The 26978-nt window shown below is 41.8% G+C and overlaps 1 protein-coding gene across 1 annotated transcript in view; it reads right to left on the bottom strand.

The window, feature by feature from the left end:
* The window catches only part of LOC108938769 (ATP-binding cassette sub-family A member 1-like), a 31465-nt gene extending 14109 nt beyond the window's left edge, over nt 1–17356 (bottom strand). The window contains exons 1-11 of the mRNA XM_018759656.1: nt 17128–17356; nt 14414–14520; nt 13001–13094; nt 9914–10055; nt 9500–9618; nt 6730–6851; nt 6121–6312; nt 4474–4563; nt 1383–1623; nt 910–1049; nt 555–671 (exon numbers count right to left, since the gene is read on the bottom strand). Of these exons, the coding sequence (XP_018615172.1) occupies nt 555–671; nt 910–1049; nt 1383–1623; nt 4474–4563; nt 6121–6312; nt 6730–6851; nt 9500–9618; nt 9914–10055; nt 13001–13094; nt 14414–14479 (1323 nt within the window). The 5' untranslated portion in view covers nt 14480–14520; nt 17128–17356. The remainder of the gene's footprint in view (nt 1–554; nt 672–909; nt 1050–1382; nt 1624–4473; nt 4564–6120; nt 6313–6729; nt 6852–9499; nt 9619–9913; nt 10056–13000; nt 13095–14413; nt 14521–17127) is intronic.
* Between the last annotated feature and the right edge of the window lie 9622 nt (nt 17357–26978).

Raw genomic sequence — 26978 nt, 5'->3', positions numbered from 1 at the left:
CCTAAATCAAATTTATCAGCATAGTATGGTGCTGTTGTGCAGTTTTAATGCTACATTGCTCAGCAGATGGAAAGGAATAACTTGTACCCTACTTCTATACTCACAGAAAAAAAAAAAAAGACTCTGTAAATGAATTCCCGCATAATGTGGTGTTAAGTAACACACACCGATTGAAAATACTAACACTTGCACTTAGCAACTCTGAGTTCACTTGCATGCGAGTACATTGCTAATTTTGACATGCCAAGTCCCAAAGGTAAGAGGATTCCTTTTGACAAATGCACTTCTTTAAAGCAGCAGCCCATTGATCTGCAAAACTCCAATACCTGTTTGTACTCTGATACATTTAACAACCATCTACTTTGCAAAGCTCTTCTATTTTTGGGTGTACTACATAACAAGCATTGACTTCTATCAATGTTCTGGAGGTTCTGCTTCTCCAAAAATCTACCCTAGCAAGTATTATTGCTAAGGCTGTGAATTCCACAGAGTCTGACCTCTCTTTTCACAACACTAGCCAAATGCATTTAATCACAGCAGAAGTCATGATTTACCCGGACCAGATCGATCTCCTCACTGTTCTCCATGAAATTCCAGACTTTGGGCTTTATTTCATCCCACATACCACCCAAGTCCCGAAGGATCCCCAGCTCCTGGAAAGTTCTGTTGACCTGGAAGAGAACAGATCAAAGCGTACTAAATACAGACTATTGACCCATGCGATAGCTGTTTATCTAGCTAACTTTTAATTCAGAGATCATCATGGCTGAGGAGGCATCTGAGGAGTACTCTTACTAAAGTCTTATGAGTTCCTGCAAGATTTGCACCATTTGACTGATAAGATGCTTATTCTCTCACACACACGCACACACACACACACACACGACTACGTGTGCCATATATCCTCACCTCTTTTATGATCTTTTGTGTAGCAGGTGTGTCAGGTGTGTATAGGATCTTGCCCACAAGAAGTGGTTTCAGAGCCCTCCAGATCATGCGCGAGATAGGGCTGGACTCTAAGTTCTTCATGAGGTTGTTGCAGTATGGAGCTTGGGGAAGCAGACAAGACCCTTATTACACTACTAGGAAGTCACTAATGGACTGCACACATAAGGAGTATCTTGGGAAGGTAATGGAGCATAACATTCAATAAAGCCTAAAGTATTGTTCCTTTGGATCAGTGCTGAAGGACTCATGTTGATGAATTACATTTTAATGAAGCATCACAAACAACTGAATGACTGACAATAATGTAATTTGTTAGTGTTACATTCTAGAAGTTTCCCATGTTCTCTGTAGAAGATGGATTTTTAGCATTTTCTCTGCCCAGAGAGGAATGACAGTTTAACAGGTCATCCACATTAGTCCAGTTACTGACTCACAAGATGAGTTGTCGTAGATGGGTATGGCCTCCTCCTCACTGTCGTTGTGGTTGCCAAACAGGGCCTTATAGTTGCTGTCCTCATACCAGTTGAGGGACTTGATCTTGAGGCCACCGCCCTCAGGGTGTCCGCAGACAATTCGTGACACGGCCTGGTACATCTCACTGGGAGAGTCGCTGGCATTTTCCGTCAGGTACAAGATCTCATTGCGCATGTCGCTCCAGCTCTTCATGCTGGACAGCTAAAGATGGGTTTGTGGAAAGAAAGGGGAGCTGTGAACTTTAGGTTGAAGAAGGTTTGATTTTGGCCTTGGGGGATTGAGGGGGATAATGAATTACAGTCAATGGCTCCTCATATAGGGTAGCACAGTGGTGCGACGAGCAGTGCTGGTGCCTCACAGTGCCCGGGCTGTGGATTTGTACAACGTTTAAATCGGAATCAATCTGTGTATACTTTGCTCATTCTCCCTGAGTGTGTAATATGTGTATGTATAAGTGAATGAGTATGCGTGACTGCCCTGTGATGGACTGACATCCAGTCCATGATGTATTCTGTCTCATGCCCTAGGCTTCTGGTACAGGCTTCAGACCATGGTGACCATGAGGTGGACAAGCTGGATGGATGAGTGAATAACACATCATATCGATAATAATATAATATTAACAAATTAATAAGGGGGGCACGCTGGCACAGCAAGCATGAATCAACAAGACTTGGCAATGAGGGTCTGGGGCTCAAGTCCTGCTTGGGGTTCCTTGTGATGGACTGGCGTCCCATCCTGGGTGTGTCCCCTCCCCCTCCAGCCTTGTGCCCTGTGGTGCCAGGTTAGGCTCCGGACTGAAATGAATTTTGAAAAATTCTAGCTGACATTTTAAAAATTCAAGGCAGTAACTAATATATCATGATTTTTCCATTTCAGTGGGATAAATTTCAGTTTACATACCTGTCTAATTAAATTGTTGTTTATATGGCACTTTTGATTGTAATGTTTTATATTTTGTGTTTTTGGTGAGTCACAAGAACTAATGGGTTGGTTCAGGAGACTAAGTAAAAGCTGCAGTCACCTGCATACAGGCATGAAGAGACTTGTTCTCCAGATTGTCCAAAATTGTGATGTAATGGAGCATAATGTTTACCGAACAATGAAAGATGTGAATCATACTTTTCTGGATCTTTGTTTTGTTTTATGCATTAGGAGAACTGAGTTTATGAGAAGCAGATATTTTGCTGCCACTTGACCTACAGTGAACCGTTCCAGGGACCATCGCTGGAACAAAGGAACACGTGGCAGAGGAAGAAAACAAATATAAAGGAGAGAAACACTGTTTGAAGAAGGGTTACCATCAGACATGGGGTAAATATACAGGCAGTACATATTATGAAGTCTCAGAGAAATGTAGTACATTTACCAGTAGATTCAGCTTTTTAAAGAACTGGGTTTGAGTCCCAAAGGGTTGTAGGTTTAAACCCCCAGAGGAAGGATCCATTTTTCTACCCTTAATAAGGGTTCTGTTCAGTTACTTCACTATAATATCCAAAGTAAAAATGTGTTAAAAAGAAAAACTCTGCAGATCATCCCAAGTAAATAGACAAGGCCAGCTGAATAAAAGTGTAAGTTAGAAACACTCAGTGTGTTTGAAAGGCTCCTGCTGTCTCAGCAAAAGATACCCCTGATGTTCAAAGGCTACATCAGCAGGCAGGCTATCACATGCTTTCAGTTAAATTAAGGAGGGAGGGTAGGGAGGATGGGGGAAGCACAGCTGTATTTCGCTCCTCCCAGCTAGGGACAGTATAAAGAACAGCTGCCTCTGAACCCTAGGAGCACCGTGTCCTGGCACGCCCAAGGTGCTGTACAAAAATGGGCTGAGTAATCTGAGAAGAATGGCCTTAAGTGCCCTCCCTCCCACAGACATTCTTGGGTTACTGGAGTTCAACAACAAGCAACAGGCTCACAGCCTTCAGTCAGGGACAAAGAGAACTACAAGGGGCTTGGAGAAGCTGAACAGGGGGGTTTCTTCTGCTTGTCTTTGACACAGAAAAAGCTTTGTGTTGCTTGCATGTCCTCATACCATGTAGTCAGTAAACCCTTCCTTGCCGTTTCACTGTTTGCCTTTACAGCTGGACTGAGCTGTACAGCTACCAGCTCTGGGACAACTGGGACTCATGACTAACTTTACAGAGATGACTTTCCCAGCCTGTAGTGGCCATGCTACATCTTCCCATCAAGCACTGTTTATACGAGGGCTTGAGCCTCTGGAGCCAAAAAGAGGTACGAAGACACCTGCCCGGTCACAGTGCCCACATTGACCCTATACTACACCCTCCATCCTGTCCCACTGTTTGCACTGATCCCTCCACCCTTGTTCAACTGCCTGTCATGGCCCCAAAGCCCCCCTTACTCCTATGCCCCTGTATGAATTAATCTCAGCATCACCCCCACCCTTGTCCCTCTGTCTGCATTGGCACCCCCCCCCCCCACTCCCTGCTCTGTAAATTCACTTCATGTTCGATCAAGCCACAACAAGTGAAGATGCACTGAGAAAAATGACTGTAAACAGTGTCATTGTTGTCCCTCAAAGAAGCCAGTTGTCTTTTCATCTGCCGTTATAGTCCAGCATCATCATGTACTCCTGTTGAGCCCAGCTTTCCTGTCTGTCCTGCCTTTGTCTCTGGCCCACCTTGTATAACGAGATGTCTTGATTGGGGCTTTTCATGTCCCTCTTCTTACAGAACCTTCACCTGACCACCAGTTTGTCCCCTCTCACTCCTCTCCCACTCATGGCATGATGTACATTCTTCACTCTAACACCTCAGCAATCGATGAAAGACACTTAACAGTCTGGAAGACAGAACAGCTGTTGTCATAGAGCAGGGTACGAATTACATGAGGCTGAGGTCTGGATTTCCACACGGACACACACACAAAAAAAAGTTATTCTGTTGATGCAGATGCTCAACACAAACATTATTTAAATAACACACTGTCACTGTCATTGTGACGTTAGTCAATCTTTATCTGCTGCTCAGAAGTTGCCCTATAAACAAAGGAACTGCAAATCCAGGAAACTGAATTAAGTGGAGTGTTTCGTACCTCAACTGTCAGGGACCCCACACTCTCCAGAAGGTTCTTCACGGCTTCAGAGACATGCTGGACATCACGGGCGTCCGTTTTAACATCCTTCTGCAAATATAGGAGAACAAGCCAAACTGTGTCATCGGACATTGCGGTTTAGGACCCAGTAACGTGCAATTTTCACCACTCCTTGACCAGTCTGGGTTGACTTGTTTTAACCAGCCCAAAGGTTATAGCATGAGACATCTTGACCCCAGAGCTATCAGCTATCCAGCTCTGTTGAACTCTGATTTAGTTATTAGTTAGAGCAACACATCACCGTGCTTCCTCTTTTCTTTGACAAGTTAACAAAACATGAATGGTCATATCCAGGCTCTGAAATGTTACATTCCAGTTTTAGTGGTCTAGTTTGTGGTACTTCAATAGAAGCTCTTACAGTACTTAAGGGGCTCATTATTTGTTCTAATGCATCATTACATGGCTTTAAATGCACAATTATTTCAAATTCTCACAGATAATCATCTCTTTGCTAATGCAGGGACATATAACTGACTTAAAAATGTGGAAGCATGCAATTTTTATGTAATACATTTCCATGGTGACAATGTGCACTAGATCTCATCTCATCTGTTTCTCAAACTTCTGTACATTTCTGTTCATTTTTCATTGTCTTTCCTTGGGGAAGAAAGTGACATTGAGGTCACCAGTTGAGTTCTTGGCATACTCTCCTCATCAATTCTCAGTGTACTGCACAAGACATGCACCCAGTGACAGGAATGTCAATGGCGAACAGCGGAAATAAGCTCAACCTCAACCCAATTCCTGCTTTCCTCCAGGGCATACATTAAGGTTGGTCTTTTGAAGTTCACAACTAGGCCAAACATGTCTTTGCAGGGGCATGTTCATTTGTATGCTTTTTTAGTGCCTGGCAGAATTTAAATAACCTGATTTTAGTCTTCAGACAAACAACTAAGAACTTGTCTTAGGTTATATAAAATATCTGACAAAGCAAAATGAAGAAACTCCACACAATCCTGTCTTCAGAACTGTACCAGTTCCGGGCAATAGTCAACTGCAAGAGTCAGGCCACTCCATGAGTTCAAATTATTATTCATTTTTCTAACACTCTTCTCCAAGGCACCTAATAAAGTTAGGTTTCTTCACTAAGAATTACATACTCATTTCATTTATACAGCTAGGTAATTTTTTACTTTATCAATTCAGGATTAGTACCTTGTTAAAATTTAGTACAGCAGGAGCATGGATTTGAACTCAGATTCTTCAAAGCAAGAGCTTTAATTACTGCACCACCTGCTGTCCTCTATCTTCACCAATGACAGCCAATCATGTCAACCAACCTTATTGGATGGTTCCTGTGCTTTCAATTACTCAAGCTGTTTGGATGAAAGAACTCAAAGGCTAATAAACAACCAAGATTACACAGCAGTCAGCCAAAAAAAATCAGAACACCCCTGCCAAAAGTCAACTAACCTTTGGTATGACATGCCTCAGCATTTCTATAGTCAAATAAACACACTGCAGGAAACCACATAGCGACAAGACACAATGAAGCCCATGGGATGTATCTGATATGCAAGCCTTCGGCAGGTCACTTCAGATACATTTTCAGTGCAGCTCTCATATAGGCAGTTAAGCTAAACTTACAGCAACTGGCTTCAGGAAGTCCAGGTTGGAGAGGAAGTTGCGTTCAGCCTGCCTGAGCCAGGACTCAGAAGACTTGCAGAAGATATCCTGGGCAAGCAGCAACACTTCCCTGTCTGCAATTGTCACAAAGTCCCTGAGAGCTGTGCTATTGCACATGTCCTTTAGATGCACACCAAAGCCTTTGATCAGCACCTGTAACACCATATAGGAACATCAGGACCTTTCAGGCAAACCAAGGTGTTACTGCAGTTCTGCTGCTGTTTACAACAAATTTCATTAGACCAATTCAACTCATATTAGCCACACAAATGTTATTTTATTTCTTAAAAAAAGCATCAGAAGCAGTATGATAATTGGTCCCAATGTCTCATTCACAAATAATGTGAATAAAATAATTTTAATTGAAGAAACTTTCCAGTCTTGAGAACCTCTTGTTCTACATAGAGCTGCTGAGAAAATGAATGAGAGCAATACCAAACGGTAACAGTATAAAAACTGCTTGTTATGCAAGTAATCCTGAGTAAACAACATAAAAAATAAGCCACTGTTATTGCTATATATTATAATTTAAAAAGAATAATGACAGTAATGGAATCAGCAGCAGCTTACATTTTCCAAGTTTACATCAGCCTCCAGAATCTCCTGGACAGCATACTCTGAGAAGGAAGCGTTCTGCAGCAGGAACGTGGACAGAGTTTCATTATCATGGAGGAAATCCTTCAGCTTGAAACCTGCAAAGAGCAATTGCACTTAGAAACATTTTAAACACAACAGACAAAGGGCTTTAGACACAGGCACAAGTTTATCAAAACACAGCTTGTTTGTCTGATACCACCATGTTGCTGGTTCACTTCACTCAAGTAGCTGCTGATAGAAGTAACAATTAAATCACAAATACTTAATCATAGCACATGGTGTTAGATATATGCAGCTGTCAGGAGAACAACAGGGTTTGAAGCCTTTCTTGAATACTAGGAGGAACTCAGTAGTTCCAAGGGACCAAGGGACACCAGGAGTATAGAGCTTAAACACAATACATGGTTACTACAATTTTGTAATTAGTGGTTGGAATTTTCAGAACATTACAAGTTTCTTAAGGATTTCATATAAAATGAAAGCGTGTAACCATCTATTGAGAATTCCATAATTCCTGGTTACTAAATACTAAAGGCCTCAATTAGCACAGAAAGACTCATAGTGGCCAGAAAGTGAAGAAAGCCATCTGGATTTTGTAAGCCATAAATTTTTAGGAATGGTAATTCAGTAATTTTTTACAATATCAGGTGTCTGTTTTAAGACAAGAACATGTGAAATAGGGCAAAAACAAGGTATAAACTGTAGTTGGGGTCAGAAATTGGCAGACAAAGAACCCAACCAATGAACCAACATTCAATCAGATAATTCCTTGCAGATTCCATATTGCAGCTCAATTCAACCGTGGCATTACAATCACCCCGGATGTCCACATGGCTCCCATACTGCGCAGCCATCTGAAACTTCAGCAATCCACACAAACCCTCAGCTGGGGGCTTCTCTTACCAAAGCACACTTTCAGTAACTGAAATCCACAGGCCATTATGCAACTCACAAAATCTGGCTCCCACTGAGATACTAGATAAGGACACGTTCTTTAGTCAATTCAAAGCATTGTCTGTATAAGATCACAAGTCAGGACATCAGGACAAAAGCCAGACTAGTTTCAGAAAGCAAGCAGCATACTTCTTCTGAGTTGTCCCCTCTGTTCCATTACAATGATAGTAATCTTTTCTATCACAGACCAGTGTACTAACATATTATGCTGAAGCTGCCGCCATAGTGGTTAAAGCTGCACCCTACCAGCTGAAGGCCTTGGACTTGAATCCCTGGTTCTGCTGTTAGTACCCTAACCCTGAGGTGATATAGTAAAAATTAGCCTACTGCATAAAAGGATAGCTCACTTAAAGTAATTTAGTGTACAAACAGCACATTGTAAATCACCTTGGAAAAAAGTTTCTGATGCATAAAAGAGCTTCATTTCAGTTTTTATGCTGTAAGTGGATTAGTACACGAACATTGTAAGTTGCCTTAGAGAAAGGTGTGAGCTTAGTGAATAACTGAAAGCCACAGGATATTCTCTGTCACGCGACAACATGTTACAAAGGTAAACCCAACTGAATGCAAGAAGAATGAGTCATCTTTCGAAAACTACCAGCTCAGGACTGTAGTACCCAGAACTGTGTTGTGGAACTATTTATTTAAACATTTAGTATGAGCACAAGGTGTCAAAGTGACTGTGTGATTTGCACACAAAGTAATTGATAACAAATAACAAATGCCACAGATAACTGGAATGAAAAATGCATGTTCCAGCCATCCTCAACATCTTGTGAGTGGGTTACATTCCTTAAAATTTGCCTTGTGCACATTTACCTGCTGCAACATGTCTTATCACTTCAGAGGATGGAAAAAATTTGGGATCAGCCCCTTTCATAGTGTAAGATGCAATCGCCAGCTTTGTAAGTGAGATTTAAACTGTTGGATTTTGCCATTTCAGAAAAATCTCTAGGTTAATGAGGGCTGGAGTTTTATTGGGTTGTTGAAGTCAAACCAAGAAAAATAAAATTGTAAACATTGTTAGCAACTTAGCATTAATGACCCCTGTAAAACTATAAAATGATAACACACCAGTGATTTTCGCTTGTTAATAGAGCTCATCCAGACCACAGAGCGTAGCACCAAAAAAACCCAACAATGTCAACAACATAAGACAGGCCTAGAGCTCAAACTTAGCCAAACCAACTGGTTCCCTTAAAAATCTGGGAGTTTTACATAACATTTCAGCTTACATCTTAGTCAAATTAGAAAAATTAAGTCAGTTCTTTCAGAGTCAAGGCCAGGAGGTTCCTCCTCTCCCAAACTGCTGATCCAGTTTTTGTGTTCCAAGAGTAAAATCTAGTTTTGCACTACACAAAAGTTCTCAAAATACATCCAGAAAAATTAGTATCAATCCCTGGATCTGAAGAAGAAAAACCATGGGATCTCACTGATGCAAAGAGTTTCTGTAATTTTCTTTACATGCTCTTTGAACGATGTCAAATGAGGTCAGTGGCTGTTGGGTCAATTTTTAAATGGAGCCTGGCCACATCCATCCCATTACCTTTTATCTAAACCAACCCTGTATTTCCATGTTACAAAGCCCTTAAAATTTATTGCTTGAGCATTAATTGTCATGCACAAAAGGTATGGTGTGCAACTCCATTTACACTGAATCACTGTAGAGCGGCCATTTACAGAGCCACTGCAGAACTGTAAACAGCAGCCTCTTCGAACCCTGATCCATAACTCTTTTGTGGTTTCCAATGCAGAAAAAGAGATTCGGAGTATCCTATTCAGCCCTTACCTGAGGTGTTGTTCTGCAGTGTCTTCAGGGCCTTGATCAAGTCCTTGAAGCCCTCCAGGCTCCTGTCATGCTGGCTGTACAGCAGGATTTTCTTGGCATCGGAGAACAGCCGTGAGATGCTGCGGAAGTCCAGCAAAAACAGAAAGAACAAAGAAACAAATACTTTGAGAAGCGTATTCTTAAAAGTAAGTGGTCGCACATCTACACCATCACGCTTTTACACATAAGAGTGTGGCTGTCAAAAGACATGGAGAAGACACACATTGAGACTGAAACAATGCTACTATTACTGTCCCTCAATAAGCTAAGAAGATAAAAATGGCAAAGACACCAGAGGGTAATTGGAATGCATCTGCTGTGAGACTCAAACGCAAAGACTTTCGCCTGTAAGTGCGAAGTCAGGTGGTAACTCACATGGACTGGTTGAAATTGCCTACTACCCCAGGGGTCTCCCCAGGGGTAGGATGGCGGAAGCAAGGGTTGTTGGCATTGCAGATGATCCCTTGTACCCAAGGCAACGTCCCTGCTGAGGGCATGGCCTTGTTGGGGAAGTGGCCTGTAAGAATCACAAAGACAGCTGTCAGTGCGCTAACAAACAAGTCACCAAAAAATGAAAATGAACAAGATTAACAGCATATGAACATAAACTGTAGGTTCCTTGTAAAACCTATTTCAAACGTAAAAAGTTTGCAAGAACTCGGATGATTGTCATTTAAATATAATGTTTGTTCTTTTAATTAAAATGTGATGCCATATGACAAAGTAGCAGTTCAAGTATTACTTTAAACACTATTTTCGTAGGTATGTAGAAAAGATCAAAGAACGCGCTGAATCAAAAAACACGTAGCAACTGTGTAATCATGTGTTTGATGTAAAATAATCATAACTTATGAATGCAAAAATTATACCTATGTTTACCGAACAGCAGGTAGTTTAGCAGTTCAGGATTTCTAACCTAAAGGGGTCAAAGTGACTACAATTGTACTGTATGTAATATTATGATTCCTTGGCCATGCAGTTAGTTTATCAGTGAATGGCATCTGTTAAAGGGAACATAGGTGCACAAAATAAATATATACATAGGTCTCCCAGACAGACAGAGATAGCTAGTATGTGGCCTGAGGTTACATAAGAAGTAATGCATCTGCAAGCGTTCCCCCAGTAACCCTATTAACCCCCAACGCAATTCTTGGTGCTGGGATGTTATCTGGAATCCAACTGACTCAGCAAATCTGGCGACCCTTGACCCAAGATGCTGTCGCTCAAAAAGTTCACAGTCATCTGTGCAGGGAGTCAGAGAAATGGGCCTGATAATCACGCAACCTTAAGACTGCCAACTGGCCAGTTATGAAGCACAACAAACACCTGATAAGATAAAAATAAAACCCATGGTTGGGTTGTGGCTTATAGGACAATGATTGCGCTTAGAGAAATTCTAAATTGTGTCTTTCTGTGGTTTTTAAATTGTATGAGGTAGGACTTCTGGTAACCTGATTAAATAAATTGAGAAAAAATGTTTTTTTATTGAGCAAAACAGAGGTTAATAAGAAAAGGTTAATAAAATTAACCATTTAATCTGTGCATATAGGGTCCACTTGGATCCAAATGGATAGAAATAAATAGAAATAGATAAAATGAAAACAGATATAAATGATACAAGTAGATAAAAATTGATAGAAACAGATGCAAAGCTTGCAAGTGACCCTAAATGAGTAAAGCACGAGTTTGCTTCTTGAGATCCAACATCCTTTTTGAGCAGAGCATTGCAACATGCAACACTCACATGCTGAGTGATTCATTGCTGAAATATTTCCCTGCCCGTATCAATTTTTTTTAAACAAAAATTTAAAAAAGTATGTATTGCTTTCCTTTCAGGCTTGCGGAATATGGGAATTCACATTGCAAAGCAACTGTGATACAATTTTCATTTCAGTATTCACAGTGCACATTAGATCTGATACGGGCATTACAGATTTGTGCAGACTGTGTAACAGCTTTTATTTAACTTGCAATCAAAATATCCCATTGACAAAATGCTCTGTGAAAAGTGGCTCAGGTTGACTATTGAATTACTCTTGATCTAATCATTTTACCAACTGCTTATCCAGCCAATGTCATGGTGATCTAGAGACACACCAGGGTGTGCAATCTTAACAGCAGGTCAATCCCTCATGCAGATATTCAATGTCACTATCAAACGCTGTATTCTTCGTTATTCCATTCCACCCTGTTATACTTCATATACTTTGTAAGATTACTGCCAATGGTTAGACTAGCTGATATGGACTCACATTCATAGATAACATGCTCCCTATCTGGCTCATTCAAAATTTTCTCAAATCTAGTACATACAGACCTTTGATAATAACAAAACAAGGGCAATAATGTGCCATAAATGAACCACCAGAAATCTAACAAACCTCATACTGATAATTCTGTAGTTAGACACACTCAGACTTAAGAATAAATCACTGTGGAAGAGGAGCATTTCTGGTCTGCACCCTGTTAACACTATTTATTGTTGCATCTTTACTAGAACTAATCGCCAAACACAGATTTGCCTTTGTAGAATTCTGTCACTGATCAGCATGTTTATTTGTTTTGGTATGAGTAAGTATTAAGTGTTACTGATAATAAGTGTTAATTAAGTCCCAACTAATTCCATCGTCAGTTATGAAAAGTCTACATTTGTGCTGAAGTATATCTTGTATACAAACAATCACCGTGATGGTTTTACTGTCAAGGGCAAAGGTGGTCTGATGCACCAAACACTAAGCACATCACTTCACTTAACAGGCCTATTGTTGCATATAATGATGGATTACATTTTAGTTGTCCTGATTGTTAGAGATGTCTAAACTTAGGAAAATTGATTAGAAGAAGAAAAATGTACAAGTCCCTCTGAAATTGTAAGTCATCATAAAGGTAGCAGGTAGCTACTTGCAGCTGATAAGAAACTACTAGACCACTGCATCTTTGTTATTTAATATACAGTAGTTCAAAAATTTGTAAAAGGTATTAATAAAAAGGGGTTCATACAAACATGTATTTATGATATACAGTACATATGGAGGGGGGTGCGGTGGCGCAGTGGGCTTGGTCAGGTCCCACTCTCTGGTGGGTCTGGGGTTCGAGTCCCACTTGGGGTGCCTTGCGGCAGACTGGCGTCCCATCCTGGGTGTGTCCCCTCCCCCTCCAGCCTTACGCCCTCTGTTGCTGGGTTAGGCTCCGGCTCGCCGTGACCCCGCTTGGGACAAGCGGTTTCAGTCAATGTGTGTGTTTGTAAGTATGTATGTAATTCTTTTGTAAAGCCCAAAGGCAGCATGGGAGGACAACAGAAAATGAGAGAAATTATCACAGCTGACTTCCTTTGTTGAAATACCGAAAGAAACAAAGAGCTGATCATCCAACTGCTGAATGATGTCTGGATTCATGGAAACTGTCTTCACTGGACAGTGCTCTGCTGGACAGTGGTGTCTGATAAAAGGCCTGTCTACTCACACTCATGCTGCTCGTATGGCGGGTAGCTGATCCTCACAGCGATGAGGATGAAGAAGATGAAGAGAGGCCATATAATCTCAAGCAGCAGCTGGAGCTGTGGGACAAAAACAGCACCACAAAAAACAAGTCAGCATTTCTGCTTCAAAGAAGGAGCCCATCAAGGAGCCCTACACCATTCTTCTACAATGATTAACATGATTGTCTTTGTCTGTCTATATCTTTTTGCCTCTTTGTTATCCAAGCCTGTGTGTTGCTACAGCTTTGAGCACCTAGGACCACTCTGTGCATCATCTTGTCAAAATAATTTATCTGAATCCATAGGAAGGGGGGCGTGATGGCGCAGTGGGTTGGACCTGGTCCTCCTCTTCAGTGGGTTTGGGGTCTGAGTCCCGCTTGGGGTGCCTTGCAACGGACTGGCGTCCCGTCCTGGGTGTGTCCCCTCCCCCTCTGGCCCTACGCCCTGTGTTACCGGGTAGGCTCCGTGACCCCGTATGGGACAAGCGGTTCAGAAAGTGTGTGTATGTGTGTGTGAATCCATAGGTAGAGGGGCACTCGTTTATAATACATCTCATAGATCCTAACAAATTTCTTAACCATTTAACCACAAACTTAATTAAATATGTACACTTCCAAGAATGGTGTGCAAAATACCAGAAACTAAAAAATTTAACTTTGTTTCATTGTTAAGAAACAGACTGTACTAAAAAGATCCCACTGACAGTAAATGTTTATTTTCTGATTGTTTGTTCACATGGTTAATAATTAGTATTAAAGCAATACTACATTTGTAATTAATTTACATTTTGTCTGCTAAAACAGTGGCAACACCTTTCTACAACACTTAACAAGAAAAGACACTATACACCTATCAGTTTAGGAGGACATTTATGTTCTTTGTCTGTTTGTGTTTTCCACCATGTAGCACCACCGTTATCTAACGCCGTACCAAATGAAGTTGCGGATTCCTTTTGCTTATTTCACTTCTTTCAAAAGATACCACGTACAATTGAAATGAAAACTTTTACAGTAATGGAGCAAGAAACAAAACAGGGACACATAATTTAAAGTGTTACTCTACAATAAAGAAGACACCAGGAACACGTGAGGTCAGGATGGACACACAGCTGTTTACTCAAAGGTGGAAAGGTTTGTCTTTCACTGTGTACATGTTATACAGTTTGCAAAGGTAAAATTCCACCCACCTGTCATCACCACAGATTATTATGGACAAAAGCACAATGGATGGCACAAGGAATTCTGAGTTTATTTTATACTTCCTTTACATCCATTTTATCACATTTCGTTACTTGACAGGACCATGTAGAACTTCTGCAGACTTGTTCCAAAGTGAATAATGGGGTGTCCATGGCGGAAAAGCAAATAAATGAAGTGCAGATGGTAGAGTCAACTTACCGTTTGTCTTCTTCTGTAGGTGAAGTTCTTCCACAGCAGGAGGCCCAGCTGGGTTGAGACGGACATCTCGGTGCTGGACTTCTCCCGCGGCTGCGTCTGACCTCCAACTGAAGACAGAGCGAGTGGTGAGGCTACAGAAAAGACTTTGCCACAAAGGCGTTGCTCAAAGGGCTAGAACAAAGTACATGGGCCACTATCTGAAACTGACAAGGTGAGTGCTTCTTCTCTCAGTGTCTGAAATTCACATCTGAAATGAAATCAACTTAGCCAGGGACACAAGTAAAGATGCAAAAAACCTACATTCACAGAAAACGAGGACAGCCCTCTCTCATAATGGCTTGGACTGAATTCTACTGCATTTTCAACATAGAACAGTGACAAATGTTATAAATGTGTTGTAAGGAATGATCCAGAAATTTATTTTCAGACCCAGATTAAAAACAGTATGTGGTGTCATGAGGTAACTAAAAGACAGGGGATTTCATGTTACGCAAAGCATTCATGTGACTCAGTCAAAAGCAGGCCTATATCGCAGCTATGATGACTATTTTTAAAACATGCCCCAATTTAATATGTGATATACTGTATGCCCTTTGTCAGTTTCATCATCAATATTATAATATTTAAGCATATCAATAAAAATGATAGTTTTCAAAATTTAACATCCAACTTAAAACCTAAATTAAATGGTTAAAGTATAATATGATATTTCATCAGAATTTTTCAGGCTAGTGAAAGTCACGTGGAACAATGCTCGTAGGCTTACCATGTTACACATTAAAAAGGTAAAAAATATTCAAGAGTACGTTATATCCTCTTTATATGTCCCATTCTTTATTTCTCTAGGTTTATCTGTAGAAGAAATTAGAAAAATGCTTGTACAATACTGTAATCTACATATTTAAACATTTATTCATGTAGTGTTTCCGTACACAAAGTCGCGTGACTATTTATTATTCATTTTCATTAAAATACCAGGATAAATTTAGTCAGTGTAACTTTAGTACTGATTTTCTCGAATTTTAGTAGAGGATCCGTTAATTACACTTTTATTAACTGAAGTCTTTATCGAAGTGAGTGTTAAATAACCAGCTTTACAGTGATTTACTCAGTTATACAGCTGGGTATTCTTGCTGTATAAACTTATACCTTTCTCAAGGTACTAAACTAGAGCGGGAGCAGGATTCGAACCCGGGACCGCTGGGCGACTCTAACTGCTGCGCCACAAGCTGCAACGGCGGATCTCTGCTTTTTTTCAGCCCCCACAGAACTACGATTTATATGGTAAATTCATTTCAACCCTAAGAGTTTTGACATTTGAACACTTCGATTTGTGCAATATGCTATCAGCTATGTATTTACACCTACACATTTAATGGTGAAAAGTGTTGTGATGCCATGGCATTGATTGATTTCCTTTCCAGTATCTCAGTGGGATTACGGGAGGGTTTGACACATGATTTATCTCTTTTTATTTGACACTTTTTCTCCGAAGCGACACACAACGCAGAATAAACACGAGTTAATTTCACCAAGAGACGGAGACGCGCGATTCTCAAAGTTCAGCCGGTTTGTCTGAAATCACAGTTTAAACCAGCACACATTATTAACATGGGTAGCTGCACGTGGATTGGTGCAAAGTACTTTCTTTTTTTTTTTCAATAAAGATAACATTAACAACATCGCATGAGGAGCAGCGCAGAGAATTGAGATAGGAAATACAGTGGTGATTGTGACAGATATGTGATGCGCATGATTTATGGGCTAGATAGGAGATCAGTTGGAGCATTCAGAGGTAATTCAGTATCTCTGAGTGAGAGAGGGAGATCATTCCAGCACATATTGCAGCCAGAACCGATGCCCCTCCAGGATTCAGTGCAGGCACAGACACACAGCACACACTCGCATCCCTTCTCGGTATGTGTCTTAGTTAGTGTCTTTCACTGGAATTGTCGCCCAGCTTTGTCACCGTTACGTTCATGTCACACAACCAGCGACATGATGATGATTATTATTATTATTCAACATGATCATTAGTACCGCAAGCCACTTGGTTTTTCTTTTTTTCTTGTGTGAAATTCATTTTGTTGCCACGTCTCACGACCCGCGTGAAACAGAGCGCTTCGTCCCGTCGTGCAGTGAGAGAGAGAAGTGTCACACACTGAGGTGCTTTGTTTGTTCGTGCATCGGAGCCCCTGCCTGTCGCCCTGTCTCCGTCGCGGAGAGAATGATCGTTTCCTTCGCCGAGCACGAGCTCAGAGCCGCACGATCGCTCGCTCGCGACTCTACAGAACAACTGTTCGTTGTCGGGGGCGCCACGTTACCGCATTATCCTAAGTACAGAATAACACCTACACCACATATGATATGCAACAACCCCAGAACTAAGTGCTTCAACATCGTAAGTGCGAAAAAACATCAACAAAAAAAGAACCTTCCAACGTGTCTGTGTATGTCTGTCTGTGCGCATCGCAGGATTTTGTTGTTGTAGTCGCGATATGATATAGAACTGTAAGAAAACAAAAAACGGGCAAAGAGGGGAAAAAAAAAGCATAATTTTTTAAATGAACCATTCCATTAAAAAACTGAGAACCGCGGAACACACAACACAACACACTGCATGTTTTATTCCCTGAAAATACAACGAGCATAGAGACAGAGTCCAGCGTGTCACCTAATTAATAATGACGAGTCGAGTGTGAGGAAACAGTTACCTGGTTTTTACCTTCGTTAATTACTCCTCCAGGTGTTGTAAATCGGCCCGAAATAAACCCACCGACTGAGTTCCCCTTTTTCTGGCTTTTTTTTTTTCTGTCTGTCCACCCTGCACCTTCCCGTCTTTGTTCACAGCCCTTTTTCACCCTCTCCGGGCTTTTATAGCGCACGCGGCGTCTCCTCGAGCAGGGGGGTTACTGTCGGTCACCGCCGGCGCCCGGACAGCGCGCTCCCGACAGGGGCGCCCACGTGCGCGGTCAAAACAGCTCTTAAAGGGGCCGCTTAACGTCGTTTTCCCAGCGTCCCTGGCGCTCGACATCACCTCCCTCATGCGGAGTGGGGTTAAAACGTCTTTACCTGCATGAGTTGGGACACCATTGTACACGTTTAACATTTTGAATGTGCAAAAATAAGTTTGCTTTCAGAAGAGAACTGCAGTCAATATTTACACAGTTTAATATGGTAAAATAGCAGTTCTGCCAACACCCAGCATACAGTCATTTCCTGTTACATCTTAGCATTATTTTGATTTTTGTATCTTTCGTTGTTAGCTGCTGGTCCTGGCGCCTGCGCACTTCGGGACAAAGGTTTTGACTTGTTCGTTGAGCTATTTTCTGCTGTTACATTCTGAATAACACCAAGAGACTGTAAATATGTATAAAATTCCAGGTGCTCAACAGTCAAGCAAAACGAGTTTGGCAAATAAATTATCCTTGTTTTGTTGTCAGGATTCCGATTTCCTCTATGGGAACAGTGCAAATACAGACTTTCAAATAAGAAAACTTTAAGCTAAATAAAGTGGAAAGTTTCCCACATAAAATGAGAATTTATTATTGTATTCTGTAGTCTATCATCTCTTTGTTTTGTGAAAGAAGAAAGTTCTGGAAGTAACCCAAAGGGATGTCTAAAGAGAGCTCACGCTTGTTTGTCCTCCCAGAAAATACTTGTTTGTGCGGTTACTTCAGAAGGTTGTTCCAACGGAAGCATAGCCTGTAACCACACTGCATTCTCTCCCTAAATTAACTAATTGAAATTTAGTGGTAACAAACTTAATCCTGGTTTATTGTGTCGCTCCCACCCCTGTCCCCCATCCACACACCCCCCAGCTGAGTTCTACCACTGCTTTGATGGACATTGCTGACATTTTTCTTTTGTCTGCTGAAAGTACTGACTTTCACTGTACCATAGCAAAAGTATAAATAAAATTTTTCCTTTCCAGTACTGGCCAGCCCACATACCATATAATCAACAATAAATTAACGGTATTAAACTTTCCAACTTTCTGTCTCAATGTGACACAACTGCGATTCTGACATGACTCTGACATTCACAGTGGTCCAGCATGAAGTGCAGAAGGGACAGCATCAGCCAGGCTGTCCTGAAGATATACGCTGTCCTGAAGCCTGCTTGATGTGTAATCATGAACAGGTGATGATATCAGCTCACCCTCGCCTGTTCCTGCAGGTGCGGCTGGGTGCCTTCTTGCCAAAATACCAATGAAAGTGACTGCAACTTTTCAGAAAGCGTGCTTCAATTCAGAAAACATGCTTGTATTCACTGCAATGGACTGGCATCCTGTCCAGGTTCTACCCTGATTTCCTTAGTGCCCTTTGCTTATTGAACCGGATCTGGACCACCGCAACCCTCACTTGCATAGTGAGTGAGTGAGTGAGCAGTCACATTCACAAATTATATTGCATTATTGTTGTTTTTATCCTTCCACGTGCTGGTGTTCCACTCAGGATATACCATGCTTCATGCCCTATGCTTCTTGAATAGGCTCTGGACCACCATGACCCTGCGTTGTACAATTAGTCACTGATAATGGGTAGATGGGTGGATGGAAAGATATCATTATTTAAAAATGTTATGTCATTTCTCGTGTTTAGAATATTATACTTGTACAAAAGCAGGGTAATACTATAAATGGTAAAGACAAACTCACCAGAAGTAACCCCCCCCCCCCAGAAGTTTGTTTTACTAGTTTTATTTTCTTCTATATTTAAGTATGACACAGGAACTGTTGAGAAATGTGTTTGCTTTGTGAGATATGATGAGAAACATTGACACTGAATGGGCACTCTGTCAGTATGGTATCCACTACAACACCAAGGCTAGAGCTGTAAAAGAAAAAGAACCACTTTGAACACAAGTTGAGGATGAAGTTCCTTTTTGTCTTGAAATGACATTCCAGTCTCTGTAACAACAGGTAAGCAGTTTTGTACTAAATATAAAACCTGAAGGCACTGAATTTATTATGAAGAACAAGGAAGAAATAGTCTCAGTGCGCTGTGTAATTTGGCTTTAGGTAGATTTACATTCTGAAAAAAAAAAAACATTTAAGAAAAAATTGATTGCTTCAGCATCAACACGTCTTTCTTGCTTTTCCTGTTCGTACTTTACAGTAAATGAGCAAACTGAAGTTTTCAACAGTCACCTTTCAGTGAATGAGTAGATTTTGTCCACTGCACACTTAGCTAATTGGAAACAGCACAAGCAGAGCTTATTGTTACCTAATGCTGCTGTGTGGTGACATGCAGTACAGTCACATTTCACTAAATTAGGGTAAAGCAGTACCTTGTTCAGTTTAATAGTACCTTGTTCAATCAGATCAGAATTAGAATCAGAATGAGCTTTATTACCAAGTACGTTTACACATACAAGGAATTTGTCTTGGTGACAAAAACTCCCACAGCACAGACAGAATGACAGTGATAAGACACAGATAATAAAAATAGAATAAGTGAAAAATATATAAAAAAATAAAAAATGCACAATATACCAAATAGACACTAGACATCATATGTATGTACAGGTATGTTACATACAAATGTAAGGGAATGTAAATAAGAGGTATGGTGTGTTAAATAAATATAAGTATAAATAGTGTTGTGTATTGCACATGTTTATTGCCCAGTGGGGGCATTTAACTGTTCATAAGATAGATGGCCTGAGGAAAGAAACTTTTCTTGTGCCTGACTGTCCCGGTGCTCAGTGCTCTGTAGCGCCGGCCAGACGGCAAAAGTTCAAAGAGGAAGTGGCCCGGATGTGAGGGGTCTAGAATGATTTTTCCAGCCCTTTTACTCACTCTGAATGAGTACAGCATAAAGCAGGACTTCTGCTCCAATGTCCACCATTCCAGAAATCAGGTGAGTGAGATGTGAAATTGAGGTAGAAGCCTCCAAAATTTCCCAGAGTGGGGTAAGAGCTGAACTCATGTTGAGAGTTCAGTTTCTGTCTGATGATGACCACTAGACAGGATCAGTGCTGATGTGAATCATTTGTATTTATTTACTCAGATTTTACAGCCTCCTGTATGGTTCCTGTTGATTCTAGCTGCTGGGCCCCACATCCCTATACCGATTGCTCTTTTAAGATGAAGAACTCATCTATGCCTGTGGTGGAAGTTCACTTTTGGGGGATGTGGTTTCAACTTGCAAGCTGTAAGTCAAAAGTAAGAAAGCGCAAGTAAAGTTAAACATTGTGTTAAACACGTTTCAGTTAGTTGTAATCCTTGTAAATATGCGCTTCTGTAAGTTATAACATGTTCACCTTTTAATTATCCAACACAATATACAAATTACCATGCTTGTAATCTAAATTTGCCCGGGTCTTGCTCTCTGGTGGGTCTCGGGTTCAAGTTCTGCTTGGGGTGCCTTACGATGGACTGGCGTCCCGTCATGGCTGTGTCCCCTTCCCCTCCAGCGCTGCACCCTGTGTCGTGGGGTTAGGCTCCAGTTTGCCGCGACCCCACTCGGGACAAGTGGTTTCAGTCATTGTGTGTGTGTAGTCTAAATACAGGTTTTAGTTCCTGCATGATATGTTACATTTCCTCAAAGCTTTACTATTTTGGTCTGTATTGATGGAAGTGCTGTTGAGTCAAGCCTAAATCACAGCAACTGTTAATTTGGTTTCTAAGGCAAAGGAAGAACCAAAGTGCTTTGCCAGCAGCTTCTTCCATGCATCTTCGGGGGATGCAACCAGAGAGAAACACACAAATGCCATGAGCTGGACTTGAGCCCAGTGTCCACTGAGTAGCTTAGTATCTATGAGGCTCTGGCTTTACACATTGTGCTACCATGTGTCTTTTGGACCTGGTAGCTGCAGCCCAAGTACTGTATGATGTCTCTTTGAGCATGTTGATTTAAAAAATTAATTTATTCATTTATCAGATGCTGTTCTCCAAAGCAGGGGGGTGCGGTGGCGCAGTGGGTTGGACCACAGTCCTGCTCTCCGGTGGGTCTGGGGTTCAAGTCCCGCTTGGGGTGCCTTGCGGCGGACTGGCGTCCCGTCCTGGGTGTATCCCCTTCCCCCTCCGGCCTTACGCCCTGTGTTGCCGGGTAGGCTCCGGTTCCCCGTGACCCCGTAAGGGACAAGCGGTTCTGAAAATGTGTGTGTGTGTGTGTGTGTGTGTTCTCCAAAGCACAAGGGAGATGTGATGGCATAGTGGGTTGGACCTGGTCCTGCTCTCCAGTGGGTCTGGGGTTCAAGTCCCACTTGGGGTGCCTTGTGATGGACTGGCGTCCCGTCCTGCGTGTGTCCCTTCCACTTCTGCCCTTACACCCTGAGTTACTGGGCTAGGCTCCGGTTCCCCGCAACCCTGTATGGGACAAGCAGTTCAGAAAGTGTGTGTGCGTTCTCCAAAGCATCTCAGAGAACAATACGAGTACATTACATCAACAGAAGGAGATATTTGGATGCAGATGTGACTCTTGAGTACAGTCATTTGACACCTTGTACCATATAAATGTACAGTTAAAATGTTTACATTTATTCATTTAGCTGATGCTTTTCTCAAAAGCAACTTTCGGTGTTAAGCTACCTACAGTTTTTTACCCCTTTATATAGCTGAGCAATTTTACTGGAGCAATTCAAGGTAAATATTTTGAATAATTGTACTAGAGCTGGAGGTAGAATTCGAACCGATAACCTTTAGACCCAAAAAGCAGCAGCTCAAATCACTAGGCTAATAACTTTAAAAAGCTAAGGCTATAAAAGTATACCTGTGGTTGACAGTAAAGATGAATCAAAAGATAACAGGTAAGTTTAAATAATACATAACTAATAGACATAAATCATAAAAACGCAAATAGGGTGCATGCCCTTTTCTGCTTCTACTGGATATTATGAGTTGACCTATAGTAACCCTACTGCAGCTGGGCTGAACTGCATGAAAGGCAGCGTGGTATCATCAGGCATCATCTCTCGCATCACATCTTCCGGATCACCAGCCGTGACAAATGATGTAGGGACGAGTGTAAAAACTGACTGTGTTCCTTTCAGCACCCATTTACATTGCTGTGTATATTTCGACCTCTATACCTCGAGTTTTGAATCTGCTCAAACCATTCCACACACCCCACACATGGCCGTTGGTTTGGTCTTGTGTTTAACTCTCTCATATCCAGGGCAAGCTAGGGTCTTGGAACTATTATCCAGCTTCGTTTGAACACCCTATTGTTTCTTTCTATTCATACGGATTCTAAAATCACAGCAGTCATAACAAGCAGGAAAAATTTGTGGAAATATCTTCTTTTTTACTTGTATGACTTTTACCGTTGATGTTACTGTGATGATGTGTTACTTTTAAAATGATCATAAACCTTGACGACAGATGGCTTTGTGGGACACCTTTTACTGAATTACATAACTCATCATGAACACACTGATCTTCCAGATGTAAAAAATAACCTGTAGTTAGAAATACCAGTTCAGTGACTCTGGCCATTGATATTCCATAGGTTAGATAGGTGTTTAAATCATCTCCACCCATCATTTCCTGTGAAGGGCTCACACTGACCCACCTGCCTGTGCATTGGTAATTGCACAGAGTATTTTTTTAGCACTGTGTTTGCCGTGCTTTCAGTTTAAATAATTGAATATACTTCTAAATTGGCTAGCTTTCATAGGACAAACTTTTTTAAAATGTCAGTTTCTATGATGACAGTTGTGCCACCCATTTATCAAGGCATTCCATGTGGAAGGAGTTGGGGATTTGAGTTTGGTTTTAAACATTTTGTTTACTTATGTTTTTAATATATACTGTAGGTGACTCATGTCCCTGGGGTTTCCATCAAGACATGCAGACTACTGCACCTTCATTTTCTAACACACACACACACACACACACACACACACACACACACACACACACACACACACACACACACACACACACATTTTCAGAACCGCTTGTCCCATACAGGGTCGCGGGGAATCGGAGCCTACCCGGCAACACAGGGCGTAAGGCCGGAGGGGGAGGGGACACACCCAGGACAGGACGCCAGGCGTCACAAGGCACCCCAAGCAGGACTCGAACCCCAGACCCACCGGAGAGCAGGACCCGGTCCAACCCACTGCGCCACCGTACCCCCTTCATGTTCTAACATTAACATTTATTTTTTTTAGCAGACACTTTTCTCCAAAGCAACTTCCGATAAACTCTATGTAGTGTTATCAGCCCACACACCTTATTCACTGCAGTGACTTACACTGCTAGATACACTACTTACACTGGGTCACTCATCCATACATCAGTGGAACACACACACTCTCTCTCTGTGTCACTCACATACACTAGGGGTGAACCTGAACAGCATGTCTTTGGATTGTTCTTTTTTCAAATGTGCAAATTTACCACTGTACACTGTGGAAAAGGAAAACCAAGAGAGGAAAAGAATGGTTATACACACGCACACACATTTTCAGAACTGCTTGTCCCATACGGGGTCACAGGGAACCGGAGCCCAACCCGGTAACACAGGGCGTAAGGCCGGAGGGGGAGGGGACACACCCAGGACGGGACACCAGTCCGTCACAAGGCACCCCAAGCAGGACTCAAACCCCAGACCCACTGGAGAGGAGGACTGTGGTCCAACCCACTGCGCCACCGCACCTCCTACCAATGGTTATACAATGTTTTCTAAAAGTACTAAATTTTTTTTTTGAAGGGCAACAGGTGGCGCAGTGGTCAGAGCTTGAATCTGTGTTTGAATCCCTGCTTCTGCAGTGGTACCCTTGAGCAAGGCAATTACCATGAATTGATACCGCAAAGACAACCCAGATGTATAAATGCGTAAATTGTTGTAACATAGTTGCTCTGGAGAAAAAGTGTCAGAAAATTAATCCAGTTTTATGTTATGCAAATAAATTGTTTTACTGGGTGTAAAATTAGGAAAATGGACTAAAAGTAGGAAGCAGCCAACTGGTACAGAGTGCATTCTCTTTGTCCTTCTCTTTGTCTCTGGGGAAGGCAGCTGCCTGGAGCATGTCCAGTTAAAGGAGTCCATTCTCGTTGTTTACGACTTACTGTTTTCAGATCAATGATGTACTCTTTAGCAGGAAGGCTGGATAAGCTGTGCATTTTTGAGATGTAATTAAGTGATGATTAAAAAAAATAGGCTGCTGTACAGATTTTGGCAATAACTGTGTTAGACTGTGCTTGCACTTCTGTTTTTGTGATCGTTGTATTCTACGTAGAGACTTTTAAAAGCACTAACTGATTAATAACTGAGGTCCATGTTGGCAGCACATCCTCTTGGTGAAAGGCAAAACCACTGAAGTGTAAATATCACTAGTCCTTCCAAAGTATACTAGTATTAAGCAAACAAGGCATTATGACTTTGCAGTTTGTCCAGTTATCCCTGGTATCACACCGTCCAGTGTTGAACAGGGGACCACCTTGCATATTTTCAGGATTTTAGTTGGTGTTGTGGGAGAAGACACTGCTATCTTGGAGCCTGTCACTTGAATGATAATGTCAAAGCGTATGGACAGGGGTTTGAATCCAGCTCAGTCTGTGTGGAGTTTGTATGTTCTCCCTAATGTTCTCATGGTTTCTGGTCCAGGGCATAACCTATTTCACACTCCAAAATAGGCTCCAGACCATTAAGCTATGGTGGGGTTCAGTTATGTGGGGAATTTTGCTTTTGAGATATGTTACTCCATTGCACAGTCCACTGAAACCACCAAACGCTGGAATGGATGCATATTTAAGGGGAAAAGGTAAAAAAGATCCATTATTCAATTACACATTTGTCATTCATTGCGCTGAAACCACGGTCGAAGTCCGTTTAGAAGGAACACTAAGACAACACTGTGGCATTGTTGTGGTTAGCGTTAATGGAAAAAACACACTCAGTTTCAAAAAGGGACACAAGCCACATGACACAGGTCCAAAAGTTCCCCTTTGTGGATCAATACCCTGACTTTAAACTGAGACTGTCGTTCAATGGCTCTTTATCACTTAAACTCAAATATTGAAAGGCTAGGGTGGGATGGGGGGTACTGCTGACAGTCTTCACTGCATTGAAGTGCCTTATTATTTTAAATCAATAAAGGCAATTTGGTGATTGTAGCAACCATGTGAAGGTAGGAAAATAGGTATCTCTCCAAGGTGAGATAGTCTGCTCAACCAAATGGTGCAGCGCTTAAAACTGATGGGCTGAGTGCATTACTCTGATTTTACAGCTTAGTGCAAATTCGTGTGACTGGCCCCCGTATGCTATTATTGCATTTGAGATCAGTCCAACACATGTTCATTTTACAATCGTTCAATGTAGAAAAATGTAGTGTACAAAATTACTTACATTCTGTGTAATATAAGATATAAATGGAAAAATAATGGTTGCACCAGTAAGCGTGTACAGTCTAGACCTTATTTGTTGTGGTCATTTAAAAAAGAAGCAGTTGATGAAAAATTGTTCCACTTTCACCACTAGTAACCAGAATGTTTATATATCTCTGGCTCCCCACACCCTGCAGGTGTGAGTATAACACAGTTTCCTCACCAGAACATAGTGTGACATGTTTACATGTTTTGCTCTAGTGTTGCAGGAAGTCCAGCAATCCAGAGCCAGTGTTTATTTCGGTTACTCGTGGCCCTGTGGATGGTACGCCCCCAGCAGAATGTCTGGAAAGGCCTGAATTTCCCATTTGGCTGACATTGGTACTGTCTGACACGTGTTACTTACAGACAAGGGAAATGCATGACAAGGCCTTAAAACCACACGTGTTTGTGTAACACACAAACACCAGCAGTTTATTGGTAAGAATATTGGCCAGAATTAATCTTTATTGCTCACACACAACAAATAGAGCTTTTTTCATATCTGTGACCAAATACCAGTGCACTGTTTCGTGTCTGCACACTGCGGAGGCCCCTGTCTTCACTACAGGGGGCCACAGGAGGGAAACGAGACTGTCCACTTTCTCCTGCGGTCAACTTAAGCCCGTCGGTCAGTTTCTTCTGGGGAAAGTCACCTGCTTGTCACCGTCCCCTCAGAAACCCCAACGCAGAGCGGCGGTCACCACCTGTCCGCCAGAACCCTGACCACTGAGCTTCACAGTCTCTCATGCAGATGCAGTAAAGAGGTTCTCAAAGACACCAGTGTGATACAGTAAGTGAAATACTGTATTTCTTTAGCCAGGCATGTCTGCGCATGCGAGCAGATATTTATTTCTTGCACTGCGTGTCACATGTTGATACGTATATTATTGTAGTCTCGGCCTCTGGGTGTGGCCGCTCATGTCTTCTGAACAGGGCTCTGCACGTGCCCTCGCGCGCGTCATGCCATGGGAGCGCGGCTGGACGTTGGCTGGAGCGGCTAGTTATTCACTGAGGAGAAATATTTCCAAGTAACACTTTCAGACAGCGATTGTTATAACATCAGTTTGTGAAGGAAAGTGATTTCAGTCAGCGAGTTTTACTGATCTCGGTAATAACTAAGGTACAGAAATGCATAAGTCTCGAAGCGGAGACTGCGAGTGACGGAATCAAACGAAATACATACTATACGTCGTGTGTGTATCGATATTAGAGAGGCACGGTAAGGCTTCATTTAATGACACA

Source organism: Scleropages formosus, chromosome 5 (assembly GCF_900964775.1).
Source record: "Scleropages formosus chromosome 5, fSclFor1.1, whole genome shotgun sequence".
Classification (NCBI taxonomy): Eukaryota; Metazoa; Chordata; class Actinopteri; order Osteoglossiformes; family Osteoglossidae; genus Scleropages; species Scleropages formosus.
This window is presented reverse-complemented; position numbering and strand designations above follow the sequence as displayed.